The 17,206-nt window shown below is 42.7% G+C and overlaps 1 protein-coding gene across 1 annotated transcript; it reads left to right on the top strand.

Moving 5' to 3' along the window:
* Nucleotides 1-1,955: 1,955 nt before the first annotated feature.
* Nucleotides 1,956-16,523, top strand: LOC120520056 (low affinity immunoglobulin epsilon Fc receptor-like; the record flags this gene model as incomplete). The annotated part of the gene is made up of 4 exons (XM_039742701.1): nt 1,956-2,079; nt 9,067-9,171; nt 16,074-16,280; nt 16,372-16,523. Coding segments are annotated over exons 2-4 (417 nt in total), but the record flags the coding sequence as incomplete, so codon positions are not given.
* Between the last annotated feature and the right edge of the window lie 683 nt (nt 16,524-17,206).

Here is a 17,206-nt window from a genome sequence, read left to right on the forward strand (position 1 = left end):
ATATCATCACGTTGAGAACGGGTTCGGCTTCGCTCAAACGGCGATTAAATTCCAAGGACACCTTGCCGCAGTATCTCTGAAAAGGATGGATGTTTAATGATTACATCTGTCATTTCAGCAAGCATCGCACACAGAGAGAGTCAATCAATCCCTGGACGAAGCATCAGCTCAGCACAAGGTGAACACAAGCACACGTACACAGTAGCGTCATTTTAACATCACCAAATCCCCAAATCTTCATGTCTTTGGAAGGAAACCGGAGCACACTGTGGAAAGCCACCAAGAAAACATGAAAACTCCAGGTAGGGAACACCAGGGACGCGACTCCCTACTGTGACACAGCAGCGCTACCGCTCTGCCACCACGTGTGTCATTATTATCAGTATTCATTATTTAAATGAAGTTAGTGACTTATCTGTAAAATGTAACATACGTACTTAAATGCATTTCATCATGAAAGTGATATCAAGTATAAATGTAAGGATTCTAAATGTGCAGAGCGCTGGAATATCATAACTTTAATGTGTTCTGGTGGCGATTTGCTCCTGCCAGTTCAGGGAAGTCCCAGAAGAACGTAGCGATTGTTCTTTCATTCATGTTTCATTCTTCAAACATCAGAGCACGCACATCGACCCTGTAGGATCTGTAAAGCGACTTGCTGTCACGTGTCGATAGTAAACAGAGACTCTGACGTCACATTCTGACTTGATCACACTGCGCCCCCAACTTTCTGCTGGTCCTGAAACTCGTAGACGCGTGGCGTTAATTTCTGTGGATGTGCTCAGAGGATGCGTTGAATGAAATCTGGGAACACGTGACAGCCATGATGCATGCGCATACGCGTTCAGAGCATGAAGTATAAACTGTCCCCAAGGCTTTTCTGATACCTTAGAACACAATCGTGTCAATCCAACGACTGAAGTGAAGGCCATGCAGCCATAAGATCACTGAAAAATGGCAAGGCAACCCAAGTAGAACAGGTCACCCCAGAGGCAATCGAAGTTGGGGAGATGTCCTACTCCATCAGCTCCATGCTCTCTTCCAACTGGTCTGACCCACGTGCCTTTGGCATGGAAGAAAGAAAGAAAGCTCTGATTGTGCAAATCCTCAAGAAAGGAGACAATTGAGAATTTGTTCTTTATTGATTAATTGATTGATTTATTGTTCTTAAAGCTATGTGAACACCAATTTAAATGTAACTATAACCACTGATATTACATTAAGTGAATTTTCTGCTTAAATAAGACATACTTTTATATTTTATATGTATTCTTATTATTTTGGTGATGCTGATTTAAATCCTTTAATTTTCCAAACCTTGAAAATGTATTTCTTTAGGAAATGCTTTCCTCGTTTATGTCTTTCTTTAAACTTAGCAATCTGAACTCTGATTATAACAGAAATACATTTCACGTCTTCCTATCTACTGTACATGGCACATTTCTATAAGCAGGCCGGCGTTCCATCGTTCATTCCATCAGCAGCTTAATCTCCAGTCCCTGCAGGGTGGTCTGTGCAGTACTGTTACATTTGGGCTCAAATTATTATTATACGTTGATCAAGCAGTCTGCACACAAACTAAGAACAGTATAACAGATGTGAAAGGCACTATATAATAGATAGACCAATAGCTAGATAAGGCACTGCATTGTTACTTGACGTGATTTAATACTTTAGCGAAAGCATTTCAAACGATCCCAAGCCCGGCAGTTACAGTTTAGAATTTGGGAGTAACCATGAAACAAATTGAAAAGTGTTGAAACTTATTTTCAAGGACAATTTTACTGTTTAGCACAGAAAGTCCTGTTCCTCCTTAATTTGCTGAAAACACGGGCAACCTTGGTAACAGCTGGATGATTTGTTACAAACCACGTGGTCCACTTTTCTGGGTAACTTAGACTTTATGTAACAGTGTAACTGTTCAGTTCATTTGCATTCGTGAAGAGAGTCGGACGGACAGAGAACTTGTTAGTGGATTAGAGAGGAGCTGTTTTAAAGTTTCTATCAAGAAGGCTAGCAGAGTACATTACTTAGCCAACGAAGAAACCTGTGAAATACAGCGAGCAGAAGAACACGCAGGTAGGCATAATTTATGAACTTCAAATTCTTTGTTTCTTAAATGCAGACAGCCTGTATTTAGCAGTTAAGGTGTGGTCAAGCGAGAGTCAAAAGAAATTCCTCAGTCCAGTCAAGTTTGTTTTAAAAAAGGTTTAGTGAAACTTACAAGCAAACAGTTCACACGAGAAGAGACAATAAAGTTTCTTGTTAAACTTCAGTTTCTACTTTAAGATGAGTTATTACTCTGTGCTTTACTTCACATTCAGTGCGATCTTTACGTGAGGCACTGTTTGCTCAGTAGAGCACGTTACGTTACACCCAGCTGGGCACGGTTTAAAACTGTGTGCCCTCCATGCCTTCCTTACGCCAAGGCAGACCACTAAGTCGGAGAGACTGGGAGTAGAATATTCCAGTTCAGCTAAGTGTGTGTGGGGGGGTGATAATTGAACCTCCCGTGTACTATGCACTGATATGTAGGCAAACATTTAATAGAACTTAGAAAATACTTTTATCGACTTAACGTAACTGAAATGACTAGCAAATGGCTCTCACACATCTGGTCCTAATTGTTTATGCTAAGGGCAAACGTCAGTGACTTTAACGTGACCTAGCCAAGAGCCTTTAACTTTCAGGAAGATTTCAATGAAAACTTAAATGTCCTGTACATGAACAAAGCCAGTTTAAGTATGGCAAATGTAAGATGAATCACTTCAATGAACTGCCGTTTCTTGGCACAGGCACAGCTTGCTGACGGGTCTGTCCAGTGCTGTGTTTCTTTATTGATGAACACAAGTCAGGGCGGCAGAAGCTGCAGCCTGTGAATTCTTGTGATTAATTGCTGGGTATTGAGCCTCCCCTGGCATAGCAGCTAGCAGCACAGGACAGGATCAAGTTTGGACATTTGGCTCCTTTACATGGTGGTGGTTTTTGTGTAAGGCTTTAATCTGTTCGGGGTGATTGACTGAGATGAGTAAGCTGCTTATTTCTTTAGACGAGTCTTCTAGAGAAAGTGTCTTGAACGTCATTGCTGATTTGTATTCCTTCATTTGTTTTTTGTCTTTCTGAGCTGTGTTCAGGTTGGCTGACCATATATTGGAATGCCTTTATTTTGTCGTCTTTTAAGTGAAAGAACCATGCTGCTGCTTTCTTCAAGCTTAGCCGTTCTGAGTTTTAGTCTATAAGCTCTTTTACTGTTTCAGTTTTATCTTCCGCACTCGTTGAATTTGCTGCACAGCCTTTGACTTCTGGGCCATCATTAATAAGCAAGTCCCCCTCATCAGGTCTGACTTTAACAGGACGTTTGGGCCTTGAAGCCATGATTTACTTGTGATGAAGCTTTCTGTAGTCGATCTTCTTGATGTCTTGTCTGCTGGGTTTAGTGTAGATGTGACGTACCTCCATTGCGAGGGCTGTGAGTGCCCCCTTATCTCTATAACTCTGTTAACAGCAAAGGTTTTCTAGCGAGCAGTTTGATTTACAATGTGCCTTAGTACGGTGGTGCTGTCAGTCCAAAGGTTGACTCATGCAGTGGAATTTACTGTTCATGTTTTAGCATCTTCTTTATTTTGACGCTAGCACAGCTGCTGTTCATTCTAACCTCGGTATAGTGGCAGGTTTCAGTGGAGCTGCTCTTGACTTCCTCAGTTTGAATGAAGACTGTCTCTTTATGTTCTTTGTTGGTTAAGAGAAGGTAAGAAGCCGTGCCATATCCATCTTGAGAAGTGTCTCCAAAATGATGCATTGGTGCAGACTTTATGTGACCACACCCAGTCGGTTTAATGCACCTGCTTACAGTGTAATCTACAAGGAACTGCAAATTGTCATCCATGCTGGACATACGTAATTTTCACTTCTTCATCCCCTCCATATTCCTCTTTACACTTCCCTTAAAATAAGTTTAGCAGGCAGTATAACTGGTGCTAACAATCCAAGTGGATCATATACTGACCTGTCCACTAGCCTAGCAGGTTTATCTTGCAGCTTTACCAGGAACTTGAAATAAGGTTGTGACTCTAATCCACCACAGGGGCGCCATTGGACCCTGTATTTATTTCAGCTGCGAGTCTTAGGGAGGTCTGGCTTAAAGCCCATGGAGATATGGAGAGAGCGGGACCATCACGTGAGCCTGAAGTTATTTGGTTCCTGCCAGTTTCTTCACACAACTTGTGCAAAGGAGTTACTTATTCAGCGTTAAGAGCCAATGAAAATGTTCAGCAGTGTTAACAGATATTAACGTGCGTCACTAAAATGGGCCCTTTATTATTTTGGGTGTGGAGAAAAATCAGTTTTCCACATTTTCTACCTGATCAGATACAAAGGAGTTACAAGGCAGGTGACTTTGTTAACTGGCAGTTCAGTTTTGCCCAGCTCAATGACAAACATGGCACACTTTCATATCTAATGTGTAAGAGGTACTCTGATGTTTAATGGGCACAGTAAAGCGTTAGGTGATGTTGGACAGCACTCATCATCATGGCTTTGTGAAGAGACAGGTGACTTTATGGGTCAAATTGACAGGCAAAGTTGGCACATTCCCATATCTAATGAATGAAATTAAATATTTAATGGGCACCGCAGAGGGTTGGGTGGCATTGGGCTATGCTAGTTTGGAGAAAAGAAAGATGTCTTTGTTAAGTTGCAGTTGATCTTTGTGTGTAGAAGTCAAGTGGCCTGTCAAATGTGTCATATTCCCATATATATCTAATGAACAGATTTCAGTGTGATGGCCCACTGGCATTATACAGGGTTGTAGGCCGTTGGCCCACTCGAATTTTCAAAGAGAGGTGAATTCCTTTGTTAAACTGCAGTTGAGTTTTGCTGTTACATGACTCAGAGTGACTGGTAAACTTGGCAATGAAACAAATTGTGATGTTTAAGGGGCACTGTAAAAGGTTAAATGGTGTCGGACCACCCTAGTTGTCCCAGTTTTGAGAAAATGCAGATGTTTTTTTGACGATGCAGTTGAGTTTTGCACAGACCAATGTGACTACGTGGTTCAAATTGACTGGCATATTTGTGACATTGCCATTTTTAATGACTGGGATTAACTTTGATGTTTAACTGGCACTGTAGAGAGTTGGGCAGCATTTTGCGCCCCTAATTATCATAGCTTTGTGACAAGGTTCCTTTTTTATGTTGCAGTTGAGATTTGACTGGCCCAGCATGAGTTCATGGGTCAAATTGGCTGACAAACTTGCCATATCCAATGAATAGGTTTCACTGTGGTGCTCAGTTGCCATTGCAAAGGGTTACATGGCACTGGACCACCCTAATTTTAATAACTTTGTGACCAGATGGGTGCCTTTTTAAAATTTCAGTTCAGTTTTTCTTGGCCCGGCATGATTACATGGGTCATACTGACTGGCAGAGTTGGCACACTGCAATCTGATGAATGAGATTTATGTGATATTTAATTGGCACAGACAAAAGAAAAGAAAAGAGCTTTAGGCTTCCTGGGATAGGCTCCATCTTCTGTGTGACTGTGCTTCTGCACAGGATAAAGTGGCTTTAGAAATTAGATTGATGCATGGATAAATACGCAAATAAATAATAGAATGGAAATGTGAAGTTTATAACTCACCGCTATTTATTTTTTAATTTCATGCTCTCACTACTTACTGTTAAGTCGCTGTCCCCCGTGACTCTGCCTGCGTAGTAGTGAAACAGGACAAACTTTAAAAATCAATAAACAAACAGGAATCGCTAGCCAAGTGGGGCGAGGTACACTCCAAAACATGACGAGAGGTAAACGGAGGCTGGCGTGGGAGTGAGGCGGGTCCCACCCGGACCCCCTCGTGATGTCACACTTCCCCCTCCCCTCGGCCCACAGCCTCAGTCTCGGATTAGCATGAATTATTCGCTCCTGCAGAATCAACCGGAATGTTCAAACAAATTATAGAAAATTAAAAACCTGATCTAAATCTGTTAAGAAGTTCTCTTGTGAATAGCGGGCAGACAGACGTTGGTTTATATATATTGTGAACGTAACCCGGGCACAGACAGGCAGACATGTTGTTTTTCACCCACCACACATTTATTTACAGATATATTTATAATAAAGTTCAGTGCTCACACAACCCCCAAAGTCCTGGCCAGACACAATGCCTTTCTTCAGGCCGCCTCCACACTTGCTTCTCCTGCTTAGTCCTTCTTCCACCCGACTCCAGCCTCGAATGAAGGGAGATGGCCCCTTTTATCATCACCCGGATGTGCTCCAGGTGGGATCCGACAATGTTCCACGGACACACCCCCATGTGGCGGAAGTGCCGGCTGCATCCCCGGAAGCACTCCGGGTGTCCCTGCTCCTCTTCCCCCCAGCACTTCCTGGTGTGGCAGAAGCGCTGAGGTCCAGGGTTCCCAAGGCATTGGGGCACCCCCTGGCGGTGACCACGGGCCCCTACAGGGTTGAGCTTCCATGCCCTCAACCCGTGGGCCCCAAAGCAACCAGGGTGGCGGCCCCCACGTGATCCAAGATGGGCACGTGCCCTCTTCCGGTCCCTCATGTCGTCCCAGCCGGGTTGTCGCCCCTGGCATCCGTGGACGATATATATATTGTGATAAAGGCTATATAGCACCCGACCCGGCACAGAATACGTGAGAGGCACATGTACAAATCACACAGGCTTTTATTTTTCTTCACCCGTGGGCACACGTCTTCCCCATGTCCCACAGGCCTAACACAGTCCCAAAAGCACTTAAACACAAAAGCAACAACTCTCCGCCTTGCACCACCACTCCTCTCAGGTAACCTCGTCCTCTTCCTCCCGATTCTGGCCCTTCAGTGGTGGAGGCTGGCCCGTTTTATAGCCCACCCGGAAGTGATCCAGGTGCTTGACCACCTGGTCCCAATTGCACGTCCGGGTGGGGCTGATGACTCGTCCAGCCGGGTTCACGAGTCTCTGCAGCACCCCCTAGCGGCCACCCCAGCTCCCTCCCAGGTTGTGGAGGATTCCATGTCCCATGGAGCCATGCAGGAGACTGGGGGGAACGAACATTGGCCAGGGTATATATATATATATATATATATATATAGATAGAGAGAGAGAGAGAGAGGAGTGTATGTTGTCATTGTATAATTAATTTTATTGTGTTGGTTTTATTTTGTTTATTGTGTTTTTGCCCTTTGTTGCCACTGTAAGGTGAAAAGTATGACATGCAATCGCTCTCAAAAATAACTCCGTCTTTCTACCTTTGTGGCACACGCCTAGTAACAAAAATCGATTGGATTGTCTCTTTCTCGATAGCGAATGCCTTGAGCATCAATGATGTATTTTTGACAGTTCACGCCTGAGAATTGTACTCGTAATTCTGATAAGCAAGCGTAAATTTCAGAAGCTCAAGCATAAATATCACCTGTGAAATGTAAATTTGACTTAAATTATTACAGATATTTTTGACAGCAATCTTACTCCATATTCTGTAGCAACTGACTTTAAACAGTCATCAACATAGAAATTGTGAAACGCAGTGTTAACTGCTTCTTCAGAAGTTGTGCTTCTAGCGTCCTCTACTGTGCTTCATAAAACATAAGAAGCACAACAGGGTTTGGAGGTAGCGCCATAAACATGTCCTGTCATTTTGTATTCCTAAAGTCCATCATTCAGATAACCTTCAGGCCACCACAGAAAACGAAGAAGATCAGTATCTTCACGTGGAACTTTCACTTGGTATCTGCCATGAGTACAGATGGCTGCTCTAGTGAGAGTGTTAGTTAGGTCATTGAGTGAGAAGACACGTAGGTGGCTGGACCTTCTTTGGATGATATACTCCATGATGAGAGATGTATCACACTCTTTCCTCTCTGAGTGACAACTCTTCTGTAGGTACCCTAATAGCATATCCCTCCTCTAAAATGTCTTTCATGAAAATGTTGTGATCCTTGTGGAATGTTGGGTTCTTTTAAGTTTTCTCTTGACTGCAATAGCACGCTGTGCTGTCATTTTAAGTGTCTCGTCTTTAAAGAGCAGATTTAAGCACTTGTGTCCATCCACTAACTTTGCTGACTCTGATGCTATGCACATGAACTTAATGTCCTCCTGTATAATTTCCAGTTCCTGTTCACAGCTGCGTTCTGGAAGGTCTGTATTGTACTGCTGAAGTAACATTTGTTCTATTTCCATTATCGACACACGATTGACTAGATAACTTTGCAGTCTTTCATTGTCTGTCCCCTTTATTAGGCCATTAACAACCCATCCAAGAGCCATCTTCACAGCGTAAGGACCCTCACCTTTACTGTGTATGACTCGCCTTTATCTGGGGTAGATGCACATCTTTGAGGTGTGACCATCTGGTGATATCCTCTTGCATTGGGATGTTCTCCCTTTTCACTGGTATAAGTTCAGTGTGGAAACATCTGGCTACTAATAAATGTATTTTCTTCCTCCTCACAAACGTATAACTCTGATAGCACAGAACATTTTACTGATTTCTCTCTATTGACTTTATCTTTCCTTAGTGCTGATGTGGACTTGAGCTTTTCTTCCAGGGAGATTTCACTGCTCTTGCAAGTTTCCTGTGCAGAATGTAGCTGTACTGCCAGAGTCCATCAGAGCATAAGTTTCTACACATCTTTCACTCTTTTTAGACTTCATTTTCACTGGAACCCCAACTAGGACACACACTTTAACGGGTCCTGTAGCAGTGCACGTCCCTAATGATTCCACAGAGACATACAAATAAGAAATATTCGTCTTTTCTGACTTTGTGTGCTCTTTTTAGTGGCTGTGGCTATTGTTGGTACCCATTTCTTTATTCACATTCAGAGTGTCTGGGTGTGACTGACAGCATATTTGACCTTTAATCTTTTCTGCACAGTCTTTACCAAGATGTCCTTCTTTAAGGTACTTAAAGCATAAGCCTTTAGATTTCATAACGTCAGTTCTGTTTCTAGTTTCTGGAACTTTCTGCATTCAACAAGAGTTTGACTTTTATTTCAAAACAGACCAGGCTTACCGAGTGTTGAAACTGTTTAGTCTCTGACCTCACTCCATCTTGCTTGTCTTACAGCTCCAGTGCCTCCTGTTAGAGCAGAAAGGAGAGTCAACCTTGTTAAGATGCTGATTATCTTCAGTGTTCTCCTAGTGGCCGGCCTCATATCCCTTTCTGTTTGCAGTAAGTATCCTCTGTACTGATGTGGCATTGAAAAGTGAAGGAAATGTGAATGCTTTGTGTATTTCTTATATACGCAGTCATTGGCCCCTTTATTAGGAGGACTTGCTCATTACCTCAAAACATCTGATCATGCGGCTGTAATTCAGTGTACATAGTGGGGTCATCTGAAGGAATAAGAGGCTCAAATGAAGAAGAATTTCTGTGGTGCCAACCCGGCCATCCCTGTGTACTTCAAAGTCCAAACAGAAACAAACTCTCGATGGCCTAAAAGGAAACAAAACTACTGCCAGAGTAATAAAGAGACTGGCATTAACCAGCTTTCTTATCTGCCATCTGAAAGTCACAGAGCTCCTTACCTCTGGATAGACGTGACACTTCCTTCTGGATTGTCAAATTCTTAAAGCCCAGGGACAGGAAGGGGCGGAGTCAGTTGGGCTCACTGGGCGTTTTCTCTGCAATTTGGTGAAATAAATGGACAAGACAGTTAGCCACAGCGCCCCTCCTGGCCCGGGGTGGTATCAGATACTTGGGAAAAACTTGGAGGGTGGGCCTCTGACGATCATGCACGACAATAGCAATTGTGACCTTATGGAAAGCTGAATGGGAATATAAACCTGAACGAGCTACTTAAACACAGCAATGAGATTTATTAAAGCCATTTCTTGTTACAAGTCCAAATACCACAAAGACTTGTTAGAACTCCAGCAGAAGGTCATATGTAGGCAGTTTAGAGAACTGACTACATAAAATGAGAGAAAAACAAACCAACTACAAAACTCAGGTTAATGAAAGAAGAAAAACCAAAAAAGAATCCCAAACTAACATCAGAGTAGTGAAGTTCAGAGGATGGCTGTCTCAGGGGTTAATAGTACACCACGCTGGAGGAAATGTCTCCTTAGAGCTTCTTCGCTTCTGTCCCCTGCCCACCCATCAAGTGACCACTGCATTATATTAACAGGCAGGAGCGTCTGGAGGAACATTGTGATGTCTGCTAATTTGAAATGTTTCACCTTTTTGTTCTGTGGCTTATTATGGAATTTTAATGTGCTGATTTCATTTGGCTGTGATGCCATGTTGTTTCTCACTGAGTGCCAACGTGTTGTGGTTTTGTTGCCTAATCATGTCATTCTGTTGGTTGAGCAGTGACACAATGACATTTAAGTAGACTTCATCTACTGACTTTTAAATAAAATATTTACAGGTTTCTTTGCCTAAGATAAAAAAAAACACATACAATGTACAAAAAATGTTCCCGTCTGACATTCCTACCAACATGCTCTCTCCCAGCTATCAACCAAATCACATCCTCATCTTCTTCATGGGACTGCTGTTTATTCGGTCCTCTGCCTTCTTGAGTCTTCCCAGGCTTTGTGCATGAAGTTCAGACCTTCGTGAAACTTGTGCAATGCAGAGCCTGCATCTCTGTGTGACAGGTCACTTGTCAATCAGACATCCAGCCCCTCCCATCTTCAGGGCACTTAGCTAGCTGTTACAATGCTGTGTTACTGCTGTGAGATAATCCCAGTTTAATATCTGAGACTACTCTTATATGAGACATACTGGGTTTACTTCTGGGACGCTATGCTGTGGTCCTGTGTTACTCTGTGGCGTCATCACATTGTATAAGAAATCTCTTTATATTTAACACTAGACATTAAGCCTGTTACAATAACAGGCGCTAGAACAGTAGTGCATAAACATTAGTAGGAACAGTCGATATTAAATGGCAAGGGACCCTGACCTCATTCTGTTTCTTGTCTTAATTTTTTCTTTGTCAAAAATATTTTTGCAAGAAGCCTAAAGTATAATAACAATAAAAATAAAATAGAAACATATACAACAACACAGTAAGTATAATTAATATTGTCTTAGTGTAAAACTTTGTAACAATCTGTAAGACACAATATCTGAAGAAGATATTTAGGTAAAATTTTCTATTTTTTTTTTTCTATACAATTTCATTATAGACCACATTTCTTGAAAATATTCTGTCTGAGTTTGGCAACAGTTTGCCTTGTTCAGGAATCTCTACAACCTTGACAACAACATCTGGAAAACTTCTAACTCTTGATAATGCAACATATAACTGACCGTGGCTGAATACTGGCTCTGGCAAGTAAATGCCAACTATTTCTAAGGTTTGCTCTTCTGAGTCTTTCTCTTTTAGCGTTTTTCTGATGGTCATTTTCTTTTTTCTTCAATCGATCTATTTGCTCATATTTTTCTTTGTCTTTCAGCCTTTCTTTTGTTGATGTTTACTTGTCGAGCTCACCGTTCTTCCAGGAGATGTTGCTTATATAGGATTTGATTGTCTGTCTCTTTTGTTCTATTTGACGTGTCCTTTTCTTTTGGGTGGCATGTTGTTAGTAGGTACGTCCGTAATATTTTCTCTTACAGTAATACTGGCTTGTATGTGGCTGTAATATGCATCACTGTATTGTGTGTCTTTAATTTTCTCTCGCAGTAATACTGGTTTGTAATTTTCCATAAAATGCCTGTAATTTTCTCTGACAGTAATACTGGCTTTGATGTCCGTAATATGACTTTCATTTTCTGTCACAACATTGGGCAATCAGCAGAGTGTCCCCAGCAACTGATGTAATGTGTGGCACGTAACTGATAATCGTGCCCGTGGCATCTCCCCAGCAAGTATTTTAATCTGTGTTGGCGTGCAGCTGATTATTGTATGTGTGGTGTCTCCCCAGCAACGGATTTTATGTGCGCGGCCGCGACTACCCAATCAGCACTCTCCCCAGCAATGGTGTCCTTTATTTCTTATCATGCGAGGCCGTGGCAAGGCCATTCACTGTGTGCCCAGCATCCAGTGTGTGTGCGTCCACAGTGCCGTGCGCATGGGTGGGATACGGTGTGATGTGTGGCGCGGCCTGCGCATGCACACTTCACCAGAAGACACACACACACGGACACCTGGACGCACACAGGGGTTTTATTAAAGAGGATTAGTTCACACGCAAGTGCTTTTAGAATTGATTATACTTTTATTTGTTTCCAAGGGGAAATGAACATTTACAGAAGCTCAGGAAATTCTAAACATAAAAATAAAAACAATCAACAGCGCCCGTTTCCCCCTTCTTTGCTTATTTAAATATTTGTCTGCCAGTTATCTGTCTATGTCGTCTCCTGACTCCATTCCCTCTCTTTAAACTGCTGTTGTCTGGTGTCCACATCACAGCCTCCTCCAGCCTAAGTTATGTTTAACTTTTAAAGACCTGAGGAGTTTAGGAGACGAGTGCATTTGTTGTCTTGTTTTATGTATTTATCATGTAATGTGCCCTAAATTATCATTTACTGTTATGAAGAAACAATAACAACAATAAACGTTACACAAAATACTCAACTGTCATCTCAATAGACGTCACTAATGACAATGAAGAGAAAGTGCAGGAACATAAGAAACGTGACAAACGAGAGGAGACCCTTCAGTCCATCAGGCCCGTGTGTTTAGCTAATAACTAAGCTATCCCGACATCTCCTCCTGATTCTTCTTTAAGGTTGTTGAGGTTTCTTCTCCAATTTCATGTCTCAGTAGTTTGTTTCAGAGTCCCACAACTTTGTGTAATGAAGAACTTCCTGGCTTCATTTTTAAAGGCACTTCCTCTTAATTTCCCCGATGTCCTCGAGTTCGTGATTCACCCTTAAGCTGAAAGAATTCTGCTGGCTCTACTTTATTAATGCCTTTGAGAATTTTATACCCCCAGATGAGGTCCCCACATGATGTCCTCTTCTAAACAGGTTTAATTCTCTGAGTCTGTCACAGTAAGACATGTCCTGCAGTCCCATGATGCACCTGGGTGCTCTCCTCTGCACAGCTTCAAGTGCTGCTGTGTCTTTCTTGTACTGCATTGAGCAGAACTGCACACGGACTCAGATGAGGTCTTACTAATGTATTATATAGTTTGAGCATACTGTCCATTGTCTTTAACGGTTATTTGTTGTTATAACTGCTGCACATTGGTCAGTCACTGAAAATGTTGTGTCACCGAAAACCCCTAAATCCTATTCAGAGGTCTCTTCCTGTAGCTCACTGTCTCCCATCTTGTATTCATACCTGATGTTCCTTTGACCCACGTGCCGCACTTTGCACTTTTCTACATTAAACCGCATGTTCCAAGTGTTCTCCCAGTTCTGAAGGTTGTCCAGGTCTTTTTATTTTTACTGCCTCCTCAGTGTCTGCTGTTCCTCCATTTTTATACCAGAATCAATCAGATAAAGTAATGAGGGTCCAAGGACAGACCCTTGAGAGACTCCAGTGTTGATTTTGCTTCATGTGGAGCTGTCTGCTCTTAGTTTCCTCACCCACTAAACTAGAAGTAGTTCTCGTAGTGCATTGTAGGACCTCAGACTTGTCATAATAGAGACTTTGCTCAGTAACTTTAAAGTCCTTTTTCTTCTCAGTAAAACTCCTCATACTTCATCTTCTCTGCTCACTCTGACTCATTATTTCCATAATAATTAAAGGAACATAAGGATTCAGTTGTTCTTCTTCATTTCCCCCTTCATATTACATCGGCCCTGTAGCCTTGGCGTGCCCTGAGCTCATTCAAGACTGACGGCTCCTCTCTGGTGAGTTAGAGCTGCTGGATGCACTTATGTAATCGGCTAGTGGTGTGCGCTAACAACGTTTTAGCAACTCTCAGCATCGGAGTGACAACCTGAAGATAAAAGTTACCAAGATTGTCACAAGGTGAGGACCACGGTGGTGCAAATTAATAAAACAACAAAAACAGTCTGGTTAGCTCGGTGTGTCGTAGTGTGGTGGAGCGGCTGTTAATGAGGTGGTCACTGAATCCTGCATTCATGGGCAGAAGCGCCTGGTCTGGCTGATTGCCTCGTTGGCACTCTGGGACACTTAATTAAGCACTGTGCCCACCGATATTTAAAAGGAAAGGCTGAGCAGTACTGGTGGAGGTTGGAGGATAAGGAGAGTGAACGTCAAGTAAAGATCGGCAGTGCAAGAAAGTACAGAGGAGGTGGGGAGGCAGGGAGGTCGGACCACTGCAGTGGAGCTAAGGTGCTGGTGCCGTGAGGGGTCTCCCTGCTGAACTTTAGTGTAAGAGCGGGGACTTGGATTGTCCCTTCAGGGGTCCAAGTAGCACAATACAGCATATGTGAAGACGGGGGTCCGGATGGTGTGTCTCGGCCGAAGCTGGAGAGGGCAGGTGGGACGAGAGTCAGCTGATGGGGGGCTGAGAGTGGTGTGCTTATCTTGTCGACAAGTCTAACCTGATGCCTTGAATCATTTCAACGAGGGACTTTAAAGTATTGATTGTCTGTTTTTAACCTCCACAATTGCACGCCTTTTTATGGACTATTTATTGACTTCTTTCTTACTGCATTGCACTTGTCATACATGTGTGTTTGGGGGTCACCTTCTGGGCTCATCTGAGGTAAGCACTACCACCCTGGGACACCAGGGGGCGTGATTACTAACACTTGTATCTCTCTTATCACCCAGAGGTCAGAGAGGATGCCCACTGAGGGTAACTGGCCATGCCTTTTGGAGTCCTTGAACTGTAAAAGTGAGGCACTCCCAAGAGGTGGCGTCTCCTTCAGGTGATAAGTGCACTGCCTTATGGAGCTCTGATCCTGTTGAAAGACCTCACTCCAGAGCCTATGACTGTGAAGCCAAGGGCTAAAACTGTAGCATTTGTTAACCTCATGCTGTCAAGCCCATCATTTTCCTCCAAATCATAAAATACCTCTTGCTCTTCCCCTGTTTGGAAGGCATTGAGTAGATGTGCCCATTCATGGTGGCCACCAGTGTCGGGCAGCAGTGTGCTCAGAAATCAGCAGGTACAAATCAACGTCATCCAGAGGACACATTGGGACTTCAGTTGGGACGGTCCCTGTCAACATCCAAGGTGTTGGGCTTCTGCTGCCTCAAGTCATGCTTTGGCTTCTGCCAGGTCTGCCTGTGGTGAATTTGTAACTGGTTTAACTGGTCTGCCAGCTGTTGGACTAATTGTGCCAGGCTGGAAGATTTCTGATATCATAAGGCACAAAATCCTTCTGACTACACAACTTGTCATCAGACTCGGGAACAGCAGGACTCAGACTAAATGTTGGGGGGGCCAATCATGTCACCCTATTTAGTTTAAATTAAAAAAATGAAAACGATAGGCTTGGGTGGCATGGTGTCGCAGTGGTAGCGCTGCTGATTCACAGTTAGGAGACCCAGGATCACTTCCCGGGTCCTTCCTGTGTGGAGTTTGCATGTTCTCCCTGTGTCTGCACAGTCACAGTCCAAAGACATGCAGGTTAGGTGGATTGGTGATTGTCAATTGGCCTTGGTGTTTGTGTGTGCCCTGTGGTGGGTTGGCACCCTGCCTGGGATTGTTTCCTGCCTTGTGCCCTGGGATTGGCTCCAGCAGACCCCTGTGTTTGGATTCAGCAGGTTGGAAAATGGATGGATGGAAAACGATAGGCTTACCTCAGATAAGACCAGAAGGTGACATGAGTGACACACTTTATTATTTTGTTTTTGCAGTTTGACTTTCAAAACCAGTTGTCTTTCACTTGGCACTGTGCCATTCTGGGTTACAACCTACTAGGGGGTCATATGGACTGTTTGAGGTCAGGTAAGGGTCTCGGATGTTGAGACTTGACACAAATAACAAATTAAGATTAAAGTCTATCTCAGCTTCTTCATACCCTTTGACGTTGATTAAAATAAAAAAGATGAAAAACAGAACTGCTGTTACACACTAAAAACTAGTAAAGCACAATCTTCATCTGTTATTACAAACTGTGATGGAGTAAAATGAGCAGGAAACATGGCAAGGGATTCTTTATTAGTGCAAAACTGAGAGTACTCTTAACTCAAGTCTAAAAGATATATTATTTTATATTACTGATTGTATCACATGATTTGTTTTCCTCAGATTTCATAAAATTAAATCACAATGAGCAAGAGTTGCAGGAGTTAAGAAGTGCAAATTACATTCTGACCAGCAACAACACTGAACTACAAGAAAGCCGAGATATCCTGCAGTCTCAGTACGAAACTCTGAATGAGAAACTTGATGAACTGACCAAGGAGTTCAGTAATCTGAAGGAATTCTACTGCGATGCTACAAACACGTCTCCCGGTGAGTGCTTTGCTGCACGGTTAGTAGACTGTGGGCTCCTTGCTCATTCAATCCCTCATTTTCGTTTGCTCTTTTGTTTCCTTTTCCACAGATAATACTTGTTCTTTATGTAAACCGGGTGGAATCTTCTTCAATTCCAAGTGTTACTTCATTTCCACTTATGAACAGACCTGGAAGCAGAGCCGTGATTGGTGCATGACAAGAGGTGGACGACTAGTGAATATAGAAACTGTAGAGGAGCGGGTATGTCATTTACACAGGTGGATTTAAAATGACTGTCTTCAAACTGTATAGTGTAAGTTAAACTGTCAGGACAAGAGCACTAAAAATAAAACGCTTTGAAAGAACAATCCCAGAAGACCTAAGCTGAAGTGCAGTCAGCTCAGTATGTTATTAAAGCAGATTCCTCCAATAGATCTGGAGAGTCTGTCAAATCATTTCAAATGCTCAGAGCGACTGCCATTTTAATCAAAGTCTCAGTGACCCTTTGTTTAGTGCTGACTGTGTGAGAAAGTAAAGGTTCTCTCAGAGGACTCTTGACGTCTTTGTTCATTGGTTTAAAAAACCCCCAAAAAAAAAAAAGGGGGGGGGGGGGGACCCCTTTTAAAAAGGGCAAAGCAAATTTATAAAGGTTAGATTTAAATTGGGGGGGTTTTGTAAATTTAGGGATTTGTTTTAAATTATAGTCTTTGGGGCAACCAAAAAAAATTTTGGAACACCCAAAACTGTGGCACAAGAGGGGGCCCCAAAAAATCGGGGGGGTTTTTATAAAGAAAAGGGGGGGTAGTTTAGCTTTTTGGGGGTTTTTTAAGGGTTTTTTGGGTTTTTTTTTAAAAAAAGGGGTAAAAGGTTTTAGGTTTTTGAAAAACAATTCCTTTGGCCACAAGAAACTTACTCAATTCTTCATTTCTGTTTTATTATCAGGA

Source organism: Polypterus senegalus, unplaced genomic scaffold (assembly GCF_016835505.1).
Source record: "Polypterus senegalus isolate Bchr_013 unplaced genomic scaffold, ASM1683550v1 scaffold_3036, whole genome shotgun sequence".
Classification (NCBI taxonomy): domain Eukaryota; kingdom Metazoa; phylum Chordata; class Cladistia; order Polypteriformes; family Polypteridae; genus Polypterus; species Polypterus senegalus.